Source organism: Lycium ferocissimum, chromosome 12 (genome assembly GCF_029784015.1).
Source record: "Lycium ferocissimum isolate CSIRO_LF1 chromosome 12, AGI_CSIRO_Lferr_CH_V1, whole genome shotgun sequence".
NCBI lineage: Eukaryota > Viridiplantae > Streptophyta > Magnoliopsida > Solanales > Solanaceae > Lycium > Lycium ferocissimum.
The window spans coordinates 15850814-15871161 of NC_081353.1; the positions used below are offsets into that span (position 1 = coordinate 15850814).

Here is a 20348-nt window from a genome sequence, read left to right on the forward strand (position 1 = left end):
TACCCAGCTGGGAACTTGCTCTCATCTAGTCCCTCTGAAAACATATTTGGTCCTTCATATATGACATATCCCGTAGCTTGTGTAGTGAGACTGATTGCATCTGTTTCTTCAAGGAGCATGTCAACTTAGCAGCATATGAGTTTTGGTTTCTTAGGGTTCTTTAGGGTTTGTCAAATCATCAAAACATAAGGTATCATAACTCATCAATTTCCCCCCTTTTTGATGATGACAAAGAAACATACTTTGTATTCCCCCTGAGGACCAGATTTCTCACTTGTTCCCCTGAAGCTCAAACCGCCTTCTCGCTTGTTCCCTGAAGCTTAGACCGCATGACGCATAGTTGTTTTCTGGTTCCTTGAGTAAGGTTTGTCAAATCATCAAAATATTGTATAGCATAACGCATCAATTTTCCCCTTTTTGATGATGACAAACATATACTTCATATTCCCCCTGATAACCAGATCCCACTTGTTCCCCTGGATCGGACCTTCATTTTGCTCACTTACAAACCTCTTCCCCACTTTCACCTTTCCCTTTTCTACATGTCTCTCCCACATATATCAATTTTTTCCTTGGAGACTTGTGAGATTTACTTTATATAACACATCAAGACCGGTCCCTCTCTGGTTCTGCACAGTTTGATAATCATCAAAACATGGAGTGTGTCACAATTATTTTTCCCCTTTTGATGATGACAAACTCATAGACGATGTCCCCCCTGAGAGCCAGATCCCGTTTGTTGGTAGCAGCAACCAACTATCAATACCCCTCGGAATATAGATCCATCTTATAATAACATGTTGGTAGTAGTAACCAACTATCAATTCCTCACCCGGAATGCTTCCTTCTTTTGGCATCATCGAAGACCGGGTCTCTATCTAGTTCTTCCAAGTTTGACAATCATCAAAATATATCAATCATTTTTCCCCTTTTTTGATGATGACAAACTTGGAGACGCTGTTTGCACATTCTACCACGCTCTTCCCTTTTCCCCTTTTATTGTCTTCCCCCTTTTGGCATCATCGAAAAGAGAAAAGCATAGCCAATCATTGAGGGAACTTGTGGAAGGTCAACTAGCTGACATGCCCAACTCCAAGCAATTTATTTCAAGGTGCTCCCTGCTTAGTGCCTTGGTGAAGATGTCTGCTACCTGGTCCTCTGTCGTGGAGAATCAGCTTTCAGCAAATAGAATGATAGAGGGACCAGGTTCTTTCATGTTCGGTCTATCATTAACATCTTCAGAGGCCTGACGTCCACTTCTTTATTGCAGGAAAGAAGTGTTTCACTTCTTTGTCCAGCCTCGGGGGTGCTTGATATAACATCAGTTGTTCAGCTTCGAGTGGGGTAATGGAGGGACCAGGTTCTTCTATGCCTTATGGCGATTCTCGGGTCGCATGGAGGTTCTCTGCGACTTTTAGGAGATTCTGCTGCATCTTCTTCATTTCTCTACTTGACCTGAATCTTGGTAGGCCTTGAGTGAGAGGAAATCATCCACTCTTTCAGTTTTATGCTTTGTGCAGTCACTATTTAAAAAAAAAAAAAAAAAATTGACCGCCCTCTCACCTCTCACTCCTTCTTCCTTTCACGTGCGACCGTGTCGCTCAACTCTGGGTTTTTTCTTAATCTTTGGACCTGCTATAGATCCAGCCTTACAACTCTTTATAGGAACACAAGGGCCATCACAAATGATGTCCCACAAATTTAGATCCCCAGCCATGATAGAGTTATGCCTTCTTTCCTTCCACCATCCATAATATTCTTTTATTGGATCTTGGTGGTCTTGTGATAGATTCTCTTTTCTCTCGGTTTGATGAGCTAGCCATGGTGAAGATCCTTTCTTGGTGTTAACCTTTTAGAAAGAACCCGCTCTTATACCAATTGATAGAGGCTACACGTCAACCAAACAAAGTATATAGAGAGAACTGGTAGCAACCAGTTCTCTCAGACAGTGCAATAAGAGAATAATACAAGATTTTTATGCGGAAAACTCCTTGCTCAAGGGATTAAAAATCACGACCTACCCCAGCAGGATTTCAACTCCACTAACCGAGCAACTCAGGTTACAACTCTATCGTAAGCTAGGAATTAACTCCCATAATCCCTCACCCTTACAACAATGCTTATGCAACCCTCACCCTTGACTACCCCTAGCGAAGCACACTAATACACCTAGACTCACCCTAGCCTAGTGTACCACTCAAAGGCACCCTTTGAGAATTCACCACAGTGACTAACTCTAGCCATACACTAATATAACTAAGCTAACTCTAGTCTATTGTACCACTCAAGATCTTGTGGAAGCAACCTTGAGAATTTAGAACATCTACAAACAGCTTCTTTTTATGGAAGAGTAGGTTTACAGTTTAAGCACAAAATAACAAAGACTCAACAACCTAAGGATCTAAAACATCTTCAGTTATGGACCTGGTCCTTCGAGTTGCTGTGGCTCTGTTCTTGAGAAGCATCTTTTAAGGTGGAGACTTGCACTTTGGATGGAGCAATTTTCGGATTGTGCAAGAATGCTTCTTCATTTGAGCATGGTGTTGTATATGTAGAGGGAAGGGGGTGAGAAGGTGACAGCCCATACTGGTCCTCTGCTGTTGTATTGCTGCTGCACTGCTGTACTGCTATAGTGTCGGCAGCTTTACAGCTGTAGAGTTGACTTTTCAACGCTCCAGGGACCTGGTCTCTCATCTGGAGGAACCTGGTCCCTTTTTGAACGAGTACCGCAACAACTCGTTGCTCGCTCGCTACACCGCTCGCAATGTCGGTCTTTTTACGCCATACGCTGACCAAACAATAGGCGGGGACACGATCTCATCTAGTCCTCCGAATCATTCCGGTCCTTCACATATGAACATATCCTGCTGGGAACCTGATCTCATCTGGTCCCTCTGAAAACATATTTGGTCCTTCATATATGAACATATCCTGCAGCTTGTGTAGTGGGACTGATTGCATCTTTTTCTTCAAGGAGCATGTCAACATAGCAAAGATATGATATATCTGGTTCCTTAGGGTTTGTCAAATCACAAAACATAAGGTATCATAACTCATCAATATAGTTTTTGTTCCTTTTAAAAATTTAAACGGTCTATTATTGACTTAAAGCCCAAAACACTAATGGCCTCAGTATTTTTCACTTGCAACACAAAGGGGAGAAAAAAGGCATTGAGTTAGAGAGTATCTAGGACTTATACATTAAACTAAAAAGACTTAAGTAAACTAAACATATCTGGTTCACACATATGGATAAGCAGGCCTAAGTATATATATCTAGCATGAATGAATAAATAAAGTAGAAGGAGAAAGAAAATAGCCTCAAACAAATTAAGTAATGCGGACAAGGCCCTAACTAATACTCAAACAGATCACTCAGACAAATAAACGACTGCCCAAGTCAAAACAGAAGCAGCACAAGAAAGGCCCAATACAACAAAAATAAGAGACAAGCCCAAATCAAAACATTTAACACTGCAAAGGCTAGCAGTTCTGAGCCTACACAAGTGATATAACATTATACCAAATATACAAGTTCTTATACACTCAAGGTATACAGACTATATATTCTTGGTATATTCAGGTATATCCCTAGTATATTTAAACAGAAATCAATACTCATACTCAGGGGGGACATATTTTATCCTATTTGATATTTTAAAACCACACTTAAGTGTACAGAGGCAGAATAAAAAGAAGAAAGAAGAAGATGCAACGACATACATAACAGGTAGAAATCAAAGGCCAACAAATCCATAATGTATCATTTGAAAAATAAGGCATTTCCTGTCACTGTTTAACTCTCAAAAGGGTAACTTAACATGCAAAGACACATATGCTCCTACTCATGCTAGGCTATCAGAGAGGCTTCAAACTGAAACAAACATTCATGACTTATGCAGGGCTGATATTGTTAAACATAGGTCTTGACTAGAAAGTATTCTTAAAAGTATACAGAACTGTAATAACATCAAAATGACCACAAGACCTTGAATGAAGCTATCATAGGAAGATAACAGGTCTAAACTGACATATGTTTAGCATTTGGAGTCTAATTAAGTGAACTATAAACTAACCGATACCTGATTTAGCCAAATGGAAAGTGTACAGTATAGTTAAACAAGTTTTAGACTTTAAGTATGCATGACTAATCACTATAAGCATACAAATCACATTTAAACAACTATAGACATGTATTTAATCAACACAGAACCTTCATAAGCTAATTTAGGCTCAACTAGCCATAGAAGAAACTAAGGTTCATAAGCAGATTTACCTAAACATGTGACTAATCACATACAAAGTAAACAAAAGGAAACCTAAAACAAACAGGCCTAATCTAAACTAGAGATGATCAAGATTAAGCATGTAAATAGCTAGGCAACCACCAATTAGTTAGACTTAATTAGCAGACTACAAGTTTACTCCAAGCAACATGATTAACTGAGGCCAAACATGATCAACAAACTACTGAATTTTGGATTAATCACATAGTCAACTAAAGCAAGACTAACAACTACAAATATAGGCTAATCACATGATTAACTAAGGCAAGATTAACAACTAATCACCTAATTGACTAAAGCAAGATTATAAACTAAATAATCACATACTTAACTAAGGCAGGATAATAAACAAACAATATATACTAATTACATAATTAACTAACAGCAGGATTATAAACCAACAATATACACTAATCACATAATTAACTAAGCAAAACTACCCACATAACTAACAGAATACTCAAATAGCACCAAACAACTAAAAAAATGAGAAAAGGAAATAAGGTTACCTCTTGGTGCAGCCTTGATCGAGAATGGACTTGGAAGCTTGATTTCTCCACTCCACTTGCTCGGCCACACAAAACAGAAACAAGAACAAACTTTAAGTTTTTGACTAACTCGTAAAAAAAATTAAAGGTCTCAAGCAAGATTGCTAAAACCCTAGGTATTTTTGAGGTTTTTTTTTTTTTGTGATAATACTCGGTCTATGCAAAGTGTGAATTGAGGGTTCTTTATATAGAACCCCAAAAATCCCCAAACCCTAGTTTGAAATCGATGTGGGACAAATGCCAAATCCTGAGAATTGTTTCCTCACATAGCATTCAAGGGTTGAGATTCAATTATAAAACTTGTAAACGGTGAGATTTGACCCAAAATCGAGTTAATCCCTTCGGTTCTTCATGAACCAATGGGGATTAAGGATTTCAAACGAATAACAACAAAACTAATTAAAGATTTCAGTCCATGAACGTTGTAAAAATGCAGAAATAGCAAATGAGGGACGAAGTAATACCATGTTTGGGCGGAGACTCGGTGGAAATAGTTGAGAAATGGCAGAGCAATAAATGCTCTTGCCATTCTAGGCCACAAAACACCTAAAACAACGACGTGGTCCCTTGAAATTGCCATTTCCGGCAAGTGACGTAAGAGAGAGGGAGGGGTAAATGTGTGGCGCTAGGGTTTCTGCTATGGAAACCCTTTTCTCGCATAAGGGATCGTTTGGTGCTGAGAAATGAAAGACTAAAGGGGTTTTTCCCTCTTTATCATGTAGTTGGGCCGGGTCAGTCCTTTAATGGACTGGGCTCGACTCAACTGAAAGAAGAAGGGAGATGATCCTAAATATACGTGATATTCACATGTATACATGTATATTCATGTAAACGTGTGTATATCTATATCCTAAATATACATGATATACACATGTATACATGTATATTCATGTAAACGTGCGTATATCTATGCATATATAGAGGGTGTCTTATATATACACGTATACATACGTGGTTCATACGTATATATGTAAGAAAGACTTAGTACCTTAAACAAATAGCCATAATTAAGTAAGCTAATTAGTTTAAAACCCCTTAATTGTGACTTAAACACAATTAAACAATTACTCCAAACTAAAGACACGGGTAATTATGCAATTTGCAATTATGACCCTAATTGAACCTTAGACCATGGAATTGGTCATTTTCAATCATGGCCATGATTAAAGACAAGGCTAATTTTATTAAAACCTTAAATTGCAATTATAACCTCAATTGATTTGATCAAGAAATGGGTTATTTCAATTATGGCCATGTTTAGTTAAATCAAACAGTTAAAGTCTAAATTTGCAAAAGAATGATCTCAATTGACTTAAGCCATGAAATTGGCTATTTCAATTCAGGTCAGAATTACCCAACAATTGATTATTTCAATCATGGCCACAATTAGTCCACATAGTAAACAATTTATGAATTTAACCAGTATTAAATACTTGATTAATCATGATTAACTTGTAAGAATTGCACAGATGAAAATTGAATATGCAGAATTAATATTTAGAAAGTAAGAATGATTAATTTATTTAATTAATCAGGTTTCTTGAATCAAACGGAGTAAAATGCTTGCTAACTGATTTTTCTGATAATTTTAACAATTAATTACACAATTGTTTCAAATTATCTTCTTGATTAAGCTTTGGCAAATGCCTCATATTAATTATAAAAATGTCCAAATTAATTTCTAAATGATTTATAATATTATTGAAGCTATTTTGCCAGATCAAATGGCAAAATATTATCGAAACAATTTTATAAAATCATTTTAACTTAAAGAAAATACACATTTCACTCCGTTTGATATCCAAGAACTCTGGGTGATTAAACTAAATTATGAGTCAAAAATTGTGATCAACAAAGACACACATCTGTCTTAAACTCACGAAGAACAATTTTTGAGAGAAAAAAGACATTGTAGTATCTGATATCTCTCCATCAAAACAAAGGACATGTGCTTTTATAGGTGAAGGAAATCAGACGTTACAATAGGTGTCAAAGAGGACTTAATGAACCATTAACCGGCCATTAAAGAGAGTCATTAATCTGACCATTAATTCAAACAAAGATATCAATTCAACCATTAAAGGGAAATTGAAGAGTCAGTTACAAATATGGAATAATAACTCATACTTATAAAATTAAGTCACATTTAGTGTCAAGAGAATGAATCATGATATTTTATAATAAGCATTGCATTACCGATGTAGGAATAATTCTACAATAGAAATAAATAATTTCAACAATAATTGCACGCAACGATTGACAAAGGACTTCAAACCCACGATGGAGACAACACTGGCCCTTGTATGGCTCATATTTGCGGGCTTCAAATGACACTACTAATTCTACTGGGAAGCAATATGCCGAACCATTAGAAATCATCTTGCTCTCGACAAAGCCACTAATAAAAAATCAAGATCAAGTGTGTGTTCGGTATGAAGGAAATCATTTTTCAATTTTGTCATGTTCGTTTGGTTAAAGTTTTTGGAAAATATTTTCTTTAGGAAAACAAATTCCTTAAAAATGAAGGAAATGACTTCCCTAATCAAAGTAGGAAAAACAAGTCCATAATTGACATTTCACCAACCACCCCATCATCACCCAACCCACCCCCAACCACCAAACCCCAACAAGTCCCACAACCCCACGCATCTCCCCCACTCACCACCCCTCCACCACCCCCACCCCACCACCATCGACCCCACCCCACCCCCCAACCCCTCCAAAAAAATTAATTTTTTTTAAAAGAAAAAGTTTTGATTTATTTTGGTTTTCTACGACAACCCCCCCCCCCCCCCACACCACCACCTCCCCAACACCCCCACCCCCTCCAAAAAAAGTAACTTTTTATTTTAAACGAGGTTTTGAATTTTTATTTTTTTTATATTTTGGTTTTCTACGACATCCCCCCCCCCCCCCACGCATCCCCTCCAATTTTATTTTATTTTTAAAAAGTTTTGAATTTTTTATTTTCTACCCCCCCCCCCCCCCTCCCGCGCACCCCTAACCCCTCCCGAATTTTCTACTTCATACTTAATTTTATCCTTATAAAAAAATTATAAAAATGGAAAGTTTGTGTCGTTAAATTTGGTGTGGGGTGGGTGGTGGGGGTGGTGGTGAGGGATAGTGGGTGGTGGTGGGGTGGATAAGAAAAAAATTTCTATTTTATAAAAGTACAATAAAATGTATGAAATAGAAAATTTGGGAGGTGGCATGCGCAAAGCGGTAGCTGTATTAAAGGGATTTGGTTGGGGGGTGGGCCTCGGTGTGAGGGTGGGTGCTTGGAGTGGATGGGTGGTGTGTTTGGGGGTTGGTGTGGTATGGGGTGGGGTTGGTGAGGCATGAGTGGTATTCTCCGAAAAATGTTTTCTACTAACCAACCGAACATGAGAAAATAAATAGAAATTAACTTATTTGCTAAGAACACATTTTTCAGGTTTACATTTTCCTCCATACCGAACACACCCCAAGTGTCACAAAAGCAAGAGTTGAGATTGATCTTGCAAAGCCAAGACTAAAGGAAATCAAGATTACGATCAAGCACCAGATCATCGAGAAATTAGAAGAGATCATGCAGCCTAACGAGTCCGAAACGGTACCAGGCTACCAGGGCCAAAGATACCTCATCGGGCGCAGGTTCGGCCGAACTCAGTAGTTTTGGTCCAAACCTTATATTTGTGTTAAAAAATTCATTGGACATATACAAATTATTAATTTAGAACTTAGTAAATTTAAAAAACTAAAATTCCCAAACCCATAAACGTCAAATCCTGGCCCCGCCTCTGCGGACTACTATTTATTCAATTGCATGATGCAAGATCATTGGGATTTGAATTGTAGAACAAGGCAAGTAGTGAGTGACTAAAATACACAAGAACAAGCAAAATCTGGTAATCAAGGTAGTTTGCAAGTATTTTTATGGACTTATTTTTGAGTTTGGTAAACACCAAAAGTGCTTATAAGCCAAAATCAGCCAAAACTCATAAGTTGATTGATCACCCCTAACTATGGTTCTACACCTTAATTATAAGCTCTTTTAGTTTGGCCAAAACTTTTACCATTTTATTCCTAATATTTTTTGTAATTTTCGGAATACGCTTTCTAAAACATTAATTTTTAATTATCTCGCTATCCTATTTTCATCATTCGTCCTTTAATTTTGATGCAAAAATGTTTTTAAATTTATATTTTGTTGTAAATAGTTTTAAGGATATTTAACTCATTTTAACAGGGAAAAAAAATGCTTATGAACACCTTTTTACCTAAAGTACACGAACTGTTTCTATTATTAGTTTTAGCACTTTTATCTAAACACATCATTATGTATTTATAAAATCAATTTCATTAATTAAAAACTATTTTCAACACTTAATATTTATCAGCTATTTTTAATCAGCTAATCCATACATGCTCTAAGGATTTTGTACATTTTAAAAACATGGAAGCCCAAAGGTTGCTGCAAACAACAAAAAATAAAGCCAGTAAAAAGCCTTTTACCTGACCAAATTGTCTTTACATTACAAGAAATTCCTTGACATTATTGCCGTCAACTTTCCTGTAAAGCTGGGATTAACAAAATGTAACCAAAAACAGTACTGAATAAGCGAAAAGGGAATCTCAGCCTTTTTTAAAAAAAATAATCCATCACTCAGGCTATGCACCCCCGAGATGGTGGGGGTTTTGGCTCGAACACGTGTTATTCATCTAAGCAAATGGTAATGGAGCGGAGCCGTTCCCATCAATACCACTTAAATTTGATATAGCTTCATTTGCTCTCAGAAATCGTTGGGGAAGAAAGAGAATAAATCAATTTGGTTGGAATTGAAACATAATTATATAGGTACGTAATACTTAGAAGACAATATTTATCATTTATCATACATAGAGAAGTGAGAATATGTCCTTCCTCTCAAGAGTTCATTGGGGAGGTTTCGCTTATATATTTTTGAATAAAAAAACGTAAACAAAAAATGTTTATTCCTAATACATATGATAAAGGTAGGTGCATTTCTTGAGTAGAGGAAACCTAGGAAGGGAGTCACCAGCATTCGTACTCTATCCCTTTCTTTGAACATTCTTTCTCTCTCTTTCTCAGCTATCTCTCTATTACAAATTCCTAATTGCTCAAAGTTCTGATCCCTTTCTTTTAACAACATCCAACCCCTTTCATCTCCAAAACATATATAAACCCTCCCACAATCAGTTCCATGCAGAATTAATGCATGAGCGCCAATATCTTCTCTACTACTATCATGGAACATTTTAATCTTCGCAACATCTTCTTCTTATGGATTTTGTTCGTAACACTCGAAAAATGCTTAATCGCGGAGGGTCTTGGAGTGAACTGGGGATTGCAAGCGACTCATCCGCTTCCACCAGACATCGTAGTGAAGCTGTTAAAAGAGAACGGATTCAACAAAGTGAAGCTGTTCGAAGCTGATCCAGGAGCGCTAAAGGCACTGGGCAGATCAGGTGTTCAGGTTATGGTTGGAATACCTAATGATATGTTGGCAACATTGTCAGGCAGTGTTCGTGCTGCCGAACAATGGGTGCAAAAGAATGTTTCCTCCTTTATTTCCAAAAATGGCGTCGACATCAGGTTTGTTTTTGCTTATCATAAACAGCATATATCATTGGTTTGCAATTAAGGATAGATTTCTCATATGATCACTCAACTAATAGTTATTTATTTAGAAAATCACTTTCTTCGTCATGTCTAACAATTCATGAAACCTGTAAGAATGAAAAAAAATAGAGTTGACACATCCTCCCATAAGTATGCATCTATAGTTTTCTTACACGTTCAAGGTCGATCGAATAAAGGAGAAAAATTACGCTAGATTGACAGTTGTCATAAAATTAATTAATTTATAGTAATAAGTAATTTCTAATTTACTTGAGATTGAAGTGTTATTATTATTGACCACACTGTATTCTTTGATAAATCACCTTCATAAATATTTAAAAAAGAAGAAGAAACTAATTAGACTGCGTTCATCAAGCATAAAGATAGATAACTTGCAAACAAATGAAAAGATCATATTGTACTATGTTCCAATCTTCAATATTGTTATACGTAAACGAGATTGCAATTTCAGCAAAGCATGAGCTTACTTGTAAAGTAAGGTATGGAATATCTGTTCAAGGTGATGTCTCGTTAGGTGATGATGCATGTTTTGCTTTGTGACATGTGGATATATAGGATGTCATCAAACTCTACCTTCAAAATGATATGGATGTATGTACACCGGAAATTTTTTTGATCTTTTTTACTTTATTAGCTGCTTATATACCAACTGAACGTCTGAACGTGATTAATTTATAAATTAATGTATTCCATTATTATAGAATATAATTTATATATACTGATAAACTATTTTTTCATATTATAATGTAATTTAATTTGTTATAGTTCTGCAATCAAGTTACTTAAAAGTTGTCAGACATAACTTTATTTAATACTAATAATGATTGGTAACTTAAAATAAATTATAAATAATTTTTTATACCATATTAAATTGCACTGATAATATAAAAATTTTATTACACTTTCCGCGTATACATAAATTTATAAATCAATATTATAAATTTATAAATCAATATTACTATTAAATAAAGTTACCTAAAATTACTTTTAAGTAATCTAATTATATAATTATTTTTACATAACCCGTGAACAACTCCATTTACAAATATTTTTTATATATATATATATATATAGACACACACTCTGGTGCATTTCCTCATAATAGTTGATCAATTCTTTTCGATGTAAACAGCTTTGTTTTCTTATACTAGTACTTTACGTATTTCTTAGAGAAAAATAAGAGGCCGAAGGGAAAGGAAGAAAAGAACGCAATTAGTCAAAGTGCACCGTCTTACATTCTTAATTCTTCTATTGGATGAGTCCCTTATCAACCGTTTAATTTTTATTGCTATTTTTAAAATTGTGAATATATAATTGTTGCACTGATAAAATATCAGATTTTGTCTAACGTCCACAGAAATTTTTAAACCATGGCCTAACGTTTTCTTAAAAGATTTTTAATTTGCTAAATATAAATAAATTATAATCTAAAGTATTCATAAATTCTAAGAAAAAGAAAAAACTTATTTACTAAACATCCGTGCCAAAAAGAGACCATCGGCAAAAATTTCTGTATTTTGGTGTTTCCTTTCATTATCTTACTGTTGTAGTCCACTGACTATTATCATTACGAATCCATATAATAGTCAATTCAATTGTAAGTTGTGATACCTTCTTTTCTTTTGTTTTTGTCTTCCTTATTTCAATTGAGAAATCAATTTAGGTACTTTATAGTATTACTCTGTTATTGACTTGGTGACCAAGAATTGTCTAATACATCTTTTTTATCACATCACCGTAGCATTTCTTCTCCATGCATGACTAAAATCTAATTACGAAAATCTATCATCCATAACTTATTAACCAGTTATGAAATTGTTTACTTTCTTCTTACAATTTTATACAAATACATTTTGATTGTCTGTCAGGTATGTTGCGGTGGGAAATGAGCCTTTTCTGAAAGCCTACAAAGACATGTTCCTTAACACAACACTTCCGGCCGTCGAAAATGTGCAAGCAGCTCTTATCAAAGCAGGCCTAGCTCGACAAGTCAAGGTTACTGTTCCAATTAATGCCGATGTGTACCAAACAGGCTCTGGAGTTCCCTCAGGTGGCGATTTCAGAACAGATATTCATGATCTCATGATGAAGATCGTCAAGTTCCTAAGTGACAATGGAGGTCCTCTCACCATTAACATCTACCCGTTCCTTAGCCTCGACGCGGATCCCGGTTTCCCAATTGACTTCGCATTCTTCTCGGGAACTTCAGCCCCTGTTGTCGATGGTTCGATCTCGTACACCAATGTCTTCGACGCTAATTATGACACCCTCGTTTGGGCTCTCGAGAAAAATGGATTCGGGTCATTGCCCATAATTGTAGGAGAAATCGGCTGGCCCACTGACGGTGATTCCAATGCCAACATTGAGTATGCTAGGAAATTCAATCAAGGTCTACTAGACCGAATTACTCGTGGCATAGGTACCCCGAAACGTCCCACACCACCGGACATTTACCTTTTCGGGCTCATTGATGAAGACGCCAAGAGCATCTTACCGGGGAATTTCGAACGACATTGGGGCATCTTTTACTATGATGGAGCCATTAAGTACAAACTTAATCTAGGTAACAAACGAAGCGTGACAGCAGCAAAAGGTGTTCGATATTTGGCTAGGAAATGGTGTGTGATGGCGCCTGATGCTAATGTTAAGGACCCCAATTTGGCAGACAGTATAAACTATGCTTGTAGCTATGCAGATTGCACTAGCCTTGGATATGGTTCATCCTGTGGTGGACTTGATGCTAAGAGCAATGCTTCATATGCCTTTAATATGTACTATCAAACTATGAATCAACAGAAAGGGTCGTGTGAAAGGTTTCACAATTTGTCAGTCATAACAACAATTGATCCAACTCCTCCGCCTTCTAAGTCAGGCAACAGTTCTCACTGTCGATTTGAGGTCATGATTGATGTGGGAAAGCACGAGTCGAGGGTAAATCCAGGAACATCTTCAGCTACAAAGATCAAACATTTTTCTCTTGCTTTATTGGTTCTAGTATTCATATTGGACTATACGATGTCTCTGTCTTAACTTGTGGGGTACTCATTTGAGAGTTCATGTACATAATACCTATTGTTCCCTTCTACGCAATAATATACTGAGTTTACGTGATTGCCATCATGCTTTATATATTTACTTGGTTATATGCCATTTGGTTAAACTATTGAGGAACTTTAGACAATGGCGGAGCCAGGATTTTGGCGAAGGGTGTGCAAATTTTCTTCTTACTTATGTTAAGGGTATACAAAATTAAATATATACTCATAATAGCTAAAATTTAACCTATGTACACCATGTAATTTCCGGCGAAGGGTGTGCACCTGACCATCCTTCTCCTAAGGTGGCTCCGCCCATGACTTTAGACACCCTTTGTACCAATTTACGTGGGACAGTTTAGATTTCGAGAGTCGAGTCTCTAACTTTTGACCGTAAATCATACAAAGATATAATCTTTAAATTTTTTTCTAAAATAAAATTTAGATATTTGAAAACTACATAAAAAGTATAATAAAAATCACAATAATTACCGATTCAATTTTTTTTAAAAACATATGAAAAATTTACAAAGAAAAACTTGTTTGACTGATCAAATCCAAATTCTATTGAACTTTCTACTGAAGCATCAGAAAGGAATCTGAAGATGAGGACAAATAGTTTCCTTTAAAATGCACACATCGTAATACCTCTCCGCTGGTCTTCTCCTACTGTTTCCTTTATGTTGCTTCTTAGGCAAACACGGTCGTCGTGCCCAAGACATATCCTTCCTTGGGAAAAACTTTAAACTATGGATGTGTTTGGTACGGATGATTCCCAAATTTCTCATGCTTGGTTAGTCAAATTTTTTTGAAAATTATTTTCTTTAGCGAAACAAATTGGTCCAAAATCAAGAAAATGGGTTTCCATGGAAATAGGAAAAATAAGTTCCATAAATGAACACTCCATGTTAATTGTCTACCCAGTACCCCACCCCCAACACTCCACGTGGGTGTGCACCACTAAAAAAAAAGAAGGAAAAATGTATTAAGTGGAATTGATCCTCAGTCCTAAAGATAAATAACTCAACCTTCAACTAAGTGCGCCATTTAGCCTTCTTGTTGTATGGGTGTCAGCAGATATTATTATTCCAAATTGAGAAAATATATACATAAAGTACCTAGTTTTACGGAGAGGCCATGGTTTCATGTGCCCCAAATTTAAAACATAAAATCAATCCTGTTTGCAAGACTCCTATCTCTTTTCTCTTTATTTTGGGCCCAAAAATTCTAAAACCTAATTTGAACTCAAAGAGAGGGGACCTCTTTGTATTCTAAAAAAATTATGGGGCTCTATTTAAAACTTTTTAAAATAATTCTTTCTCTTTCTTCTTCCTTTCGTTTCTTTAATCCTTCATATGTACGTCTTGTTTTCCCACTCTTTCACCTCATATGAGAGGGGCTATTTAGTCGTTGAGCGTTTGTTTGAGCTGAAAAACCGTGGTTATTTGTGTGAATGGAGCTTAGATTTAAAGAAACAAGTTGCAAACACTCCATTGGAAGCCATTAATAGGATTCAGAGGTTTCCAGTTCGAAAAGAAATCTTTAAACATCAGCCATTTTGGTAAAAAATTGATTGAGAATCACTATGAGAAGCTGAACAGTGGTTTTTAGGTACTGTTGCTTAGCCCGAAACCAAGAAAAATGTGAAGAACGGATCTAGAAACTCCATGGAAGTCATTGAAGTCATTGTTGAAGCTCGAAGTTTAAAAGTTTGAAAATCAGGTCATCGCAAACGAACTCTGTGTTGAGTAGGTGTACCTCAAAATAACCGGACCGTCGAGGGGATTCATATCTAAAATTTGCAGCAATTTAGTTGAGGTTTGACGTGGTTTTTGATCAACTTACAGCAGGCATTAAAGGTTGAAGAGGCCGATTGTTCAAAGTTTGGATTATTACCGCAAATGAGCTTCATTTCGAGTGGGTGATACCTCAAAAAAACAAAAACATCGAGGGAAGTTCATATATAAAGTTTAAAGCCATTTGGTTGAGGTTTGAGGTGATTCTGGATCAAATTACCGTAGCAGTTGTTTGTCCAAAAGAAAAGACACGACACTGCCAGAAGCAATGTCTATATTATACTCAGGTCTATAATAGATTTATGAGCATCCTATAATTTATACTAAGCCAGTGCATTGACTATATCCACTATAATAACTTAGAAGGATTAGTTGAGAAATTGCTATTTGTTAGAATTAAGTGTCGTTATAATAGATTGCATCCTTCTTAGGGAGCTTATACCTCAATTTTGATTGAATTTAGTTAAGATTTAAGGTGCTTTTTTCTTAAATTTCAAATTTGATCTTGAAGTTAAAGATGAACATTTCATTTTTATGTTTAACATTCATGTCTATAATAGATTTTACTTAGTCTATACTAAACGGCCTGTAATGACTCGTTCGGTCTTTTTGAATTTTAGCACCTTTCATTACAACATTTTAGGCCTTTAACCACCTCTAAAAAGTGTGGTCTATACTATCGAAATCATGGCCTTTGATCTAAGGCCGCATTTTTTTTAACTGAGGCAACACTTTTCAGGGGTGGTCAAAATAATCGTAATCTCTGCTCTAAGGAAACACTTTTCATGAGGCAAAGGCTACGGTATGCAAAAAGTCTGGCCTTTTCCTATGACCAAAGGCCGCGCTTGTACTATACCCTATGGCCACACTTTTCATGTCATGTAGCTACACTTTTAAAGCTTGTTGTGATACGGAAATCACAAAACAGTTGAAGAACCTATAAAAGGAAAAGGAAGAGCTGAGCTAGAAACTACAGCTAAATTAGGTTAAATTCTCATTGTATTACTAAAAGAGAATGCGTACATGATATGTAGGAAAACTGGAAATTCTATCTATAAGGACAGAGAGGGCCAGCAAGGTAGCCGAGTCCTCTGCCAGTAACTACCTTGTCAGGGGATGGAATATGCTTGGCTATGCAAAGCCTGGGGAGTAAATAGCAAATAGATAAAATACTACTTTAAAACATAAGGGACCTAATCGACACTCTTAATAACATAACTAACAGCCTTCATTTAATGGCTACGTACGACTGGCAAAGCTTTTGGTACAACATCCAAAACATTTGCATCATTTCTCTTTTTTTAAGAAGATTCCTTATTGTCAAGAAAGAATCCCGGACCTCATCTTCAATGTATGCTAATCTTCCCAAGTCAGCTCATCAGAGGGAATTTGATTCCATCGGATTAAGACTTGGAGTATGACCTTATTACCTTTTCTTATCATTCTTCTTTCCATTATAGCTTTAGGAGTGGGGCAATGGGGCCTGGACAGATTCAATATAGGAGGGTGGTTGATGTTTTATGGGATTTTTAGGAAAGGTTTAAGCAAGGAAACATGGAAGGTAAGATGTATGGTCATTTGGTCACGTAAGGCTAGTTTATAGGCTACATGTCCAACTTTTTGCAGAATTTGATAAGGTCCATAATATTTAGCTGAAAGTTTAGAGAAGTGTGATGTAGAGAGGATGTGTTTCCTATAAGGTTGGATTGTTTGGTAAACCCGGTCCCCTTCTTGAAAAACTCGATCAACTCTGTGACTGTCTGTATAAGAGGTCATCCTTTGTTGACCCCTGGTGAGATGAAACTTGATCAACTACAACTTAAGTGCCCTGATTTCCAATCTTTCAATAACTACATCTCCTAAAATAAGATAGGTGTATGGGAGGTGGTTGGGCATAGAAAGTCTTATAAGGTGTAATCTGTATGGTTGAATAATATGTAGTGTTGTACTACCACTCAGCCAAGGTAAGATATAGAAACCACTCTGTAGGTGAATCAGAATAGTAGCACCTTAGGAAAGTTTCCAAACACCTATTCAATACCTTAGTTTGCCCATCAGTTTGAGGGTGGTAAGCAGTTGAGGAGCTCAATGTGACTCCATGGGTAGAGAAAAGTTCTTGCCATACTTTGCTTACTAAAATTGGATCTCTTTCGCCAACAATTCTTTCAAGCATACCATGTAACTTATATATGTTATCCAAAAAACAATGTGCAATATCACTTGTTGCATAGGGGTAAGAAACTCCACAGAGTGTGCATATTTAGTAAGCCTATCAACCACCACCCAAATGACTAATTTTCCCTTGGATTTGGGTAAACCCTTCACAAAATCCATGCTAATATTGGGGATTTCCAATAGTTGTAGCGAACCCAAATAAGGGGTATTGCCATATTTTCTCTTTTGGAAATGTCACATTGTCTCACATATATGATTACATCCTCCCTTAGTCCCTTCCAGAAAAATAAGGAAGCTACCCTTTTATAAGTGTTGTTTATTCTAGGTGGCCTCCAATGGGTTGATCATGCCAGTTCTTGACCAATTCCTCCTCTAACTGGGGACTGCTTCCTATAACTAATTTCCTGTTTCTTCTGAGTTGTTGGCTTATGAAAGTGTATCCCTTGTACTCCCCTTCATGCTCACTGACTAACTTGATAATGTGTTGCATTTCTTGGTCATTTTCCCATTCTTCACTATTTTATTTTTGTTACAATATAGCCCCTGCATTACTCACAAAGAGAGTAGACGACTCCCTCATTGGTTGGTGATCTTGACAAAGGAATCAGCAACAGTGTTATCCTTTCCCTTCTTGTACACAATTGAGAAGTCAAATTGCATAATCTTCGCAATCCACTTCATTTGAGATCCAATATGCAATGTTTGTTCCAAGAGGATGTCACGCTCCAAACCCGACCCTAGACGTAATAGGCATCCGATGCTATGAATAATACCGGAAGCACCTTATTAAATTAGCGAATATTTAATCCTTCCTATTAAACAAACTATCTTAATAAATGTAAAACAGGTCATTTATAATTGAAAGAAAGCATAATCATACTTAAGAGATAATTTAGCGGAAGTCAAATCAAAATACTTAGCTGTAAAACGTGGCAAAATGCCTCAACGAGTCATACGAGACTCCAACACACTACCCACAATCTGACAACTATCTATGGAGCTTCTAAGATAATAAGTAAATGTCTTACTCATCGGAACACAACCCGAAAAACTGAAATAAATAAGTAATGATAGATGGTGCCCCACAAACAATCATGTGGGCTCACCCGGTAGTCTAGAAAGCAAAGAAGTTCTCCTAAGTCGTAGGCGTATCACGAACCTACTCCTTAACGTTAACTAACACACCATCAAAAATAAAAATGATATGCCTGAGTACTGGATACACAGTGAGTGTCTGCGGGACAATAATTAATAGCAAAATATATGAGTAATAAGTATAATTAAAACAGTATTGAGAAACAGTTCAGAACACATGATAACATCCCACGAATATCTAGTATAAGATAATGATAAAGAAGTAATCACTTTGAATGAGTAAGTCATTCTCGTTACCTTCTGTTCTTCCAAAACAGTTCGAAATCTAGAAATAAAATAGTTCATCAAACTCAAAGAAACCATTAAGAGAGAAGTAAATCGCTTGCAATCCATTATGCTATTTATCAAGATTAAGTCTTCCATTTTTGAACTTAAGATCACCATCAAATCATTCATGATCAATCACAATCATGCCAATATAGGCCATATCAATAACACGAAGGGACGACAACTTAAGGTACCCTAAAATAGCATAGAAGCACCACATCGGGGTTGGTTACCCTTGATGGCTGTCCTTCTTCCGAATAGCTAGGCAAAACCACATCGGGGTTATGAACCCTTGATGACCACTCTTCCTCCCGAATGGCTAGGCAAAGATTGCACTTGGGCTATTGACCTTCGATGGCCACTCTTCCTCTCGAATGGCTAGGAAAATCCCACTAGGATCTATAGTGACTACTCTTCCTCCCGAGTACCTAGGCCAAAAACAACAATATAAACCATGGCATATCAACTAAATCACAATTCATGGCATGGAAATTGACTCTCAAATCATGGCATGGAAGCCGAATTTCAAATCACAACATGATAGTCAAATTGTTCATTATGAATTATGTTCATCATCCCGTTGATAGGGTATATCAAGTGTCATTAATTGATTTAGAAATCAAGTTCAAATCATTATTCAATTTCAATTCAACGAAACCCGTTCATAGGGCAAACCATATGAAATATCCAAGCTTTTCGAAATCAAGTTTAAGCATCTCTTATGGGGTAATCCATGTTCAAAGATTAAAGCTTTATATTTCAATTCCAATCATCCTTCAACAAGGGAAAAAATCATGTATACATATGTATAATATAATACACACAAAGATTTAATGCGGGCTTGTCCCTCACGCACACAAACCTTGCCAAAGAATCACTTTAAACGTTTGAAAAAAAGTATGTTCGAAAAAAAGACATACCTCAAATACCACTAAAACGGTGCCAACGGTATTTCCAAGGTTTAACAATCACTCAACAATAGATTTAGACGATAAAGATTAGAACTTTAATCGCTTCTATGAGTTTTCCTTCAATTTCGGAAACTAGGGTTTTTCTAAGCTTTAAATCTTGTTCTTGAATCCTCCATGAATCACCCATGGATTGTTATTACTTCCAATACCCTACACTAGTCCAAATCCTCTCAATAATATCAGTGAGTATCAAAGAACATACCTTTAAGAAGTTTCCCCAAGTCTCCTTCAATTTCTCTTTCTTCGGTCTTCAGGAATCTATGGTTTTGAAAGATGAACTAGTGGTAATTTGATGTTAGATTGATGTTGTAATCATTGGAATTTATCAATAACTTACCTTATATGTTTTGGGGAAGCCTTAGCGTTGTTTTCTCTCAAAAATTCGGCCAAAACAAAGTGGGGGAAAGGTTTTACAAATTTAGGCTTTTATAATATTCAGGAAAAATCGCTTCATGCATAAAATGGCCTGGC

The 20348-nt window shown here is 36.3% G+C and overlaps 1 protein-coding gene across 1 annotated transcript; it reads left to right on the forward strand.

Annotated features, from left to right (window-relative positions):
- Positions 1-9939: 9939 nt before the first annotated feature.
- On the forward strand, positions 9940-13593 carry LOC132040406 (glucan endo-1,3-beta-glucosidase 5-like). Its single transcript, XM_059431041.1, has 2 exons — positions 9940-10430; positions 12347-13593. The coding sequence occupies exons 1-2, from the start codon at positions 10054-10056 to the stop codon at positions 13506-13508; spliced, it is 1539 nt and encodes a 512-aa protein (XP_059287024.1). The 5' UTR covers positions 9940-10053; the 3' UTR covers positions 13509-13593.
- Positions 13594-20348: the final 6755 nt, after the last annotated feature.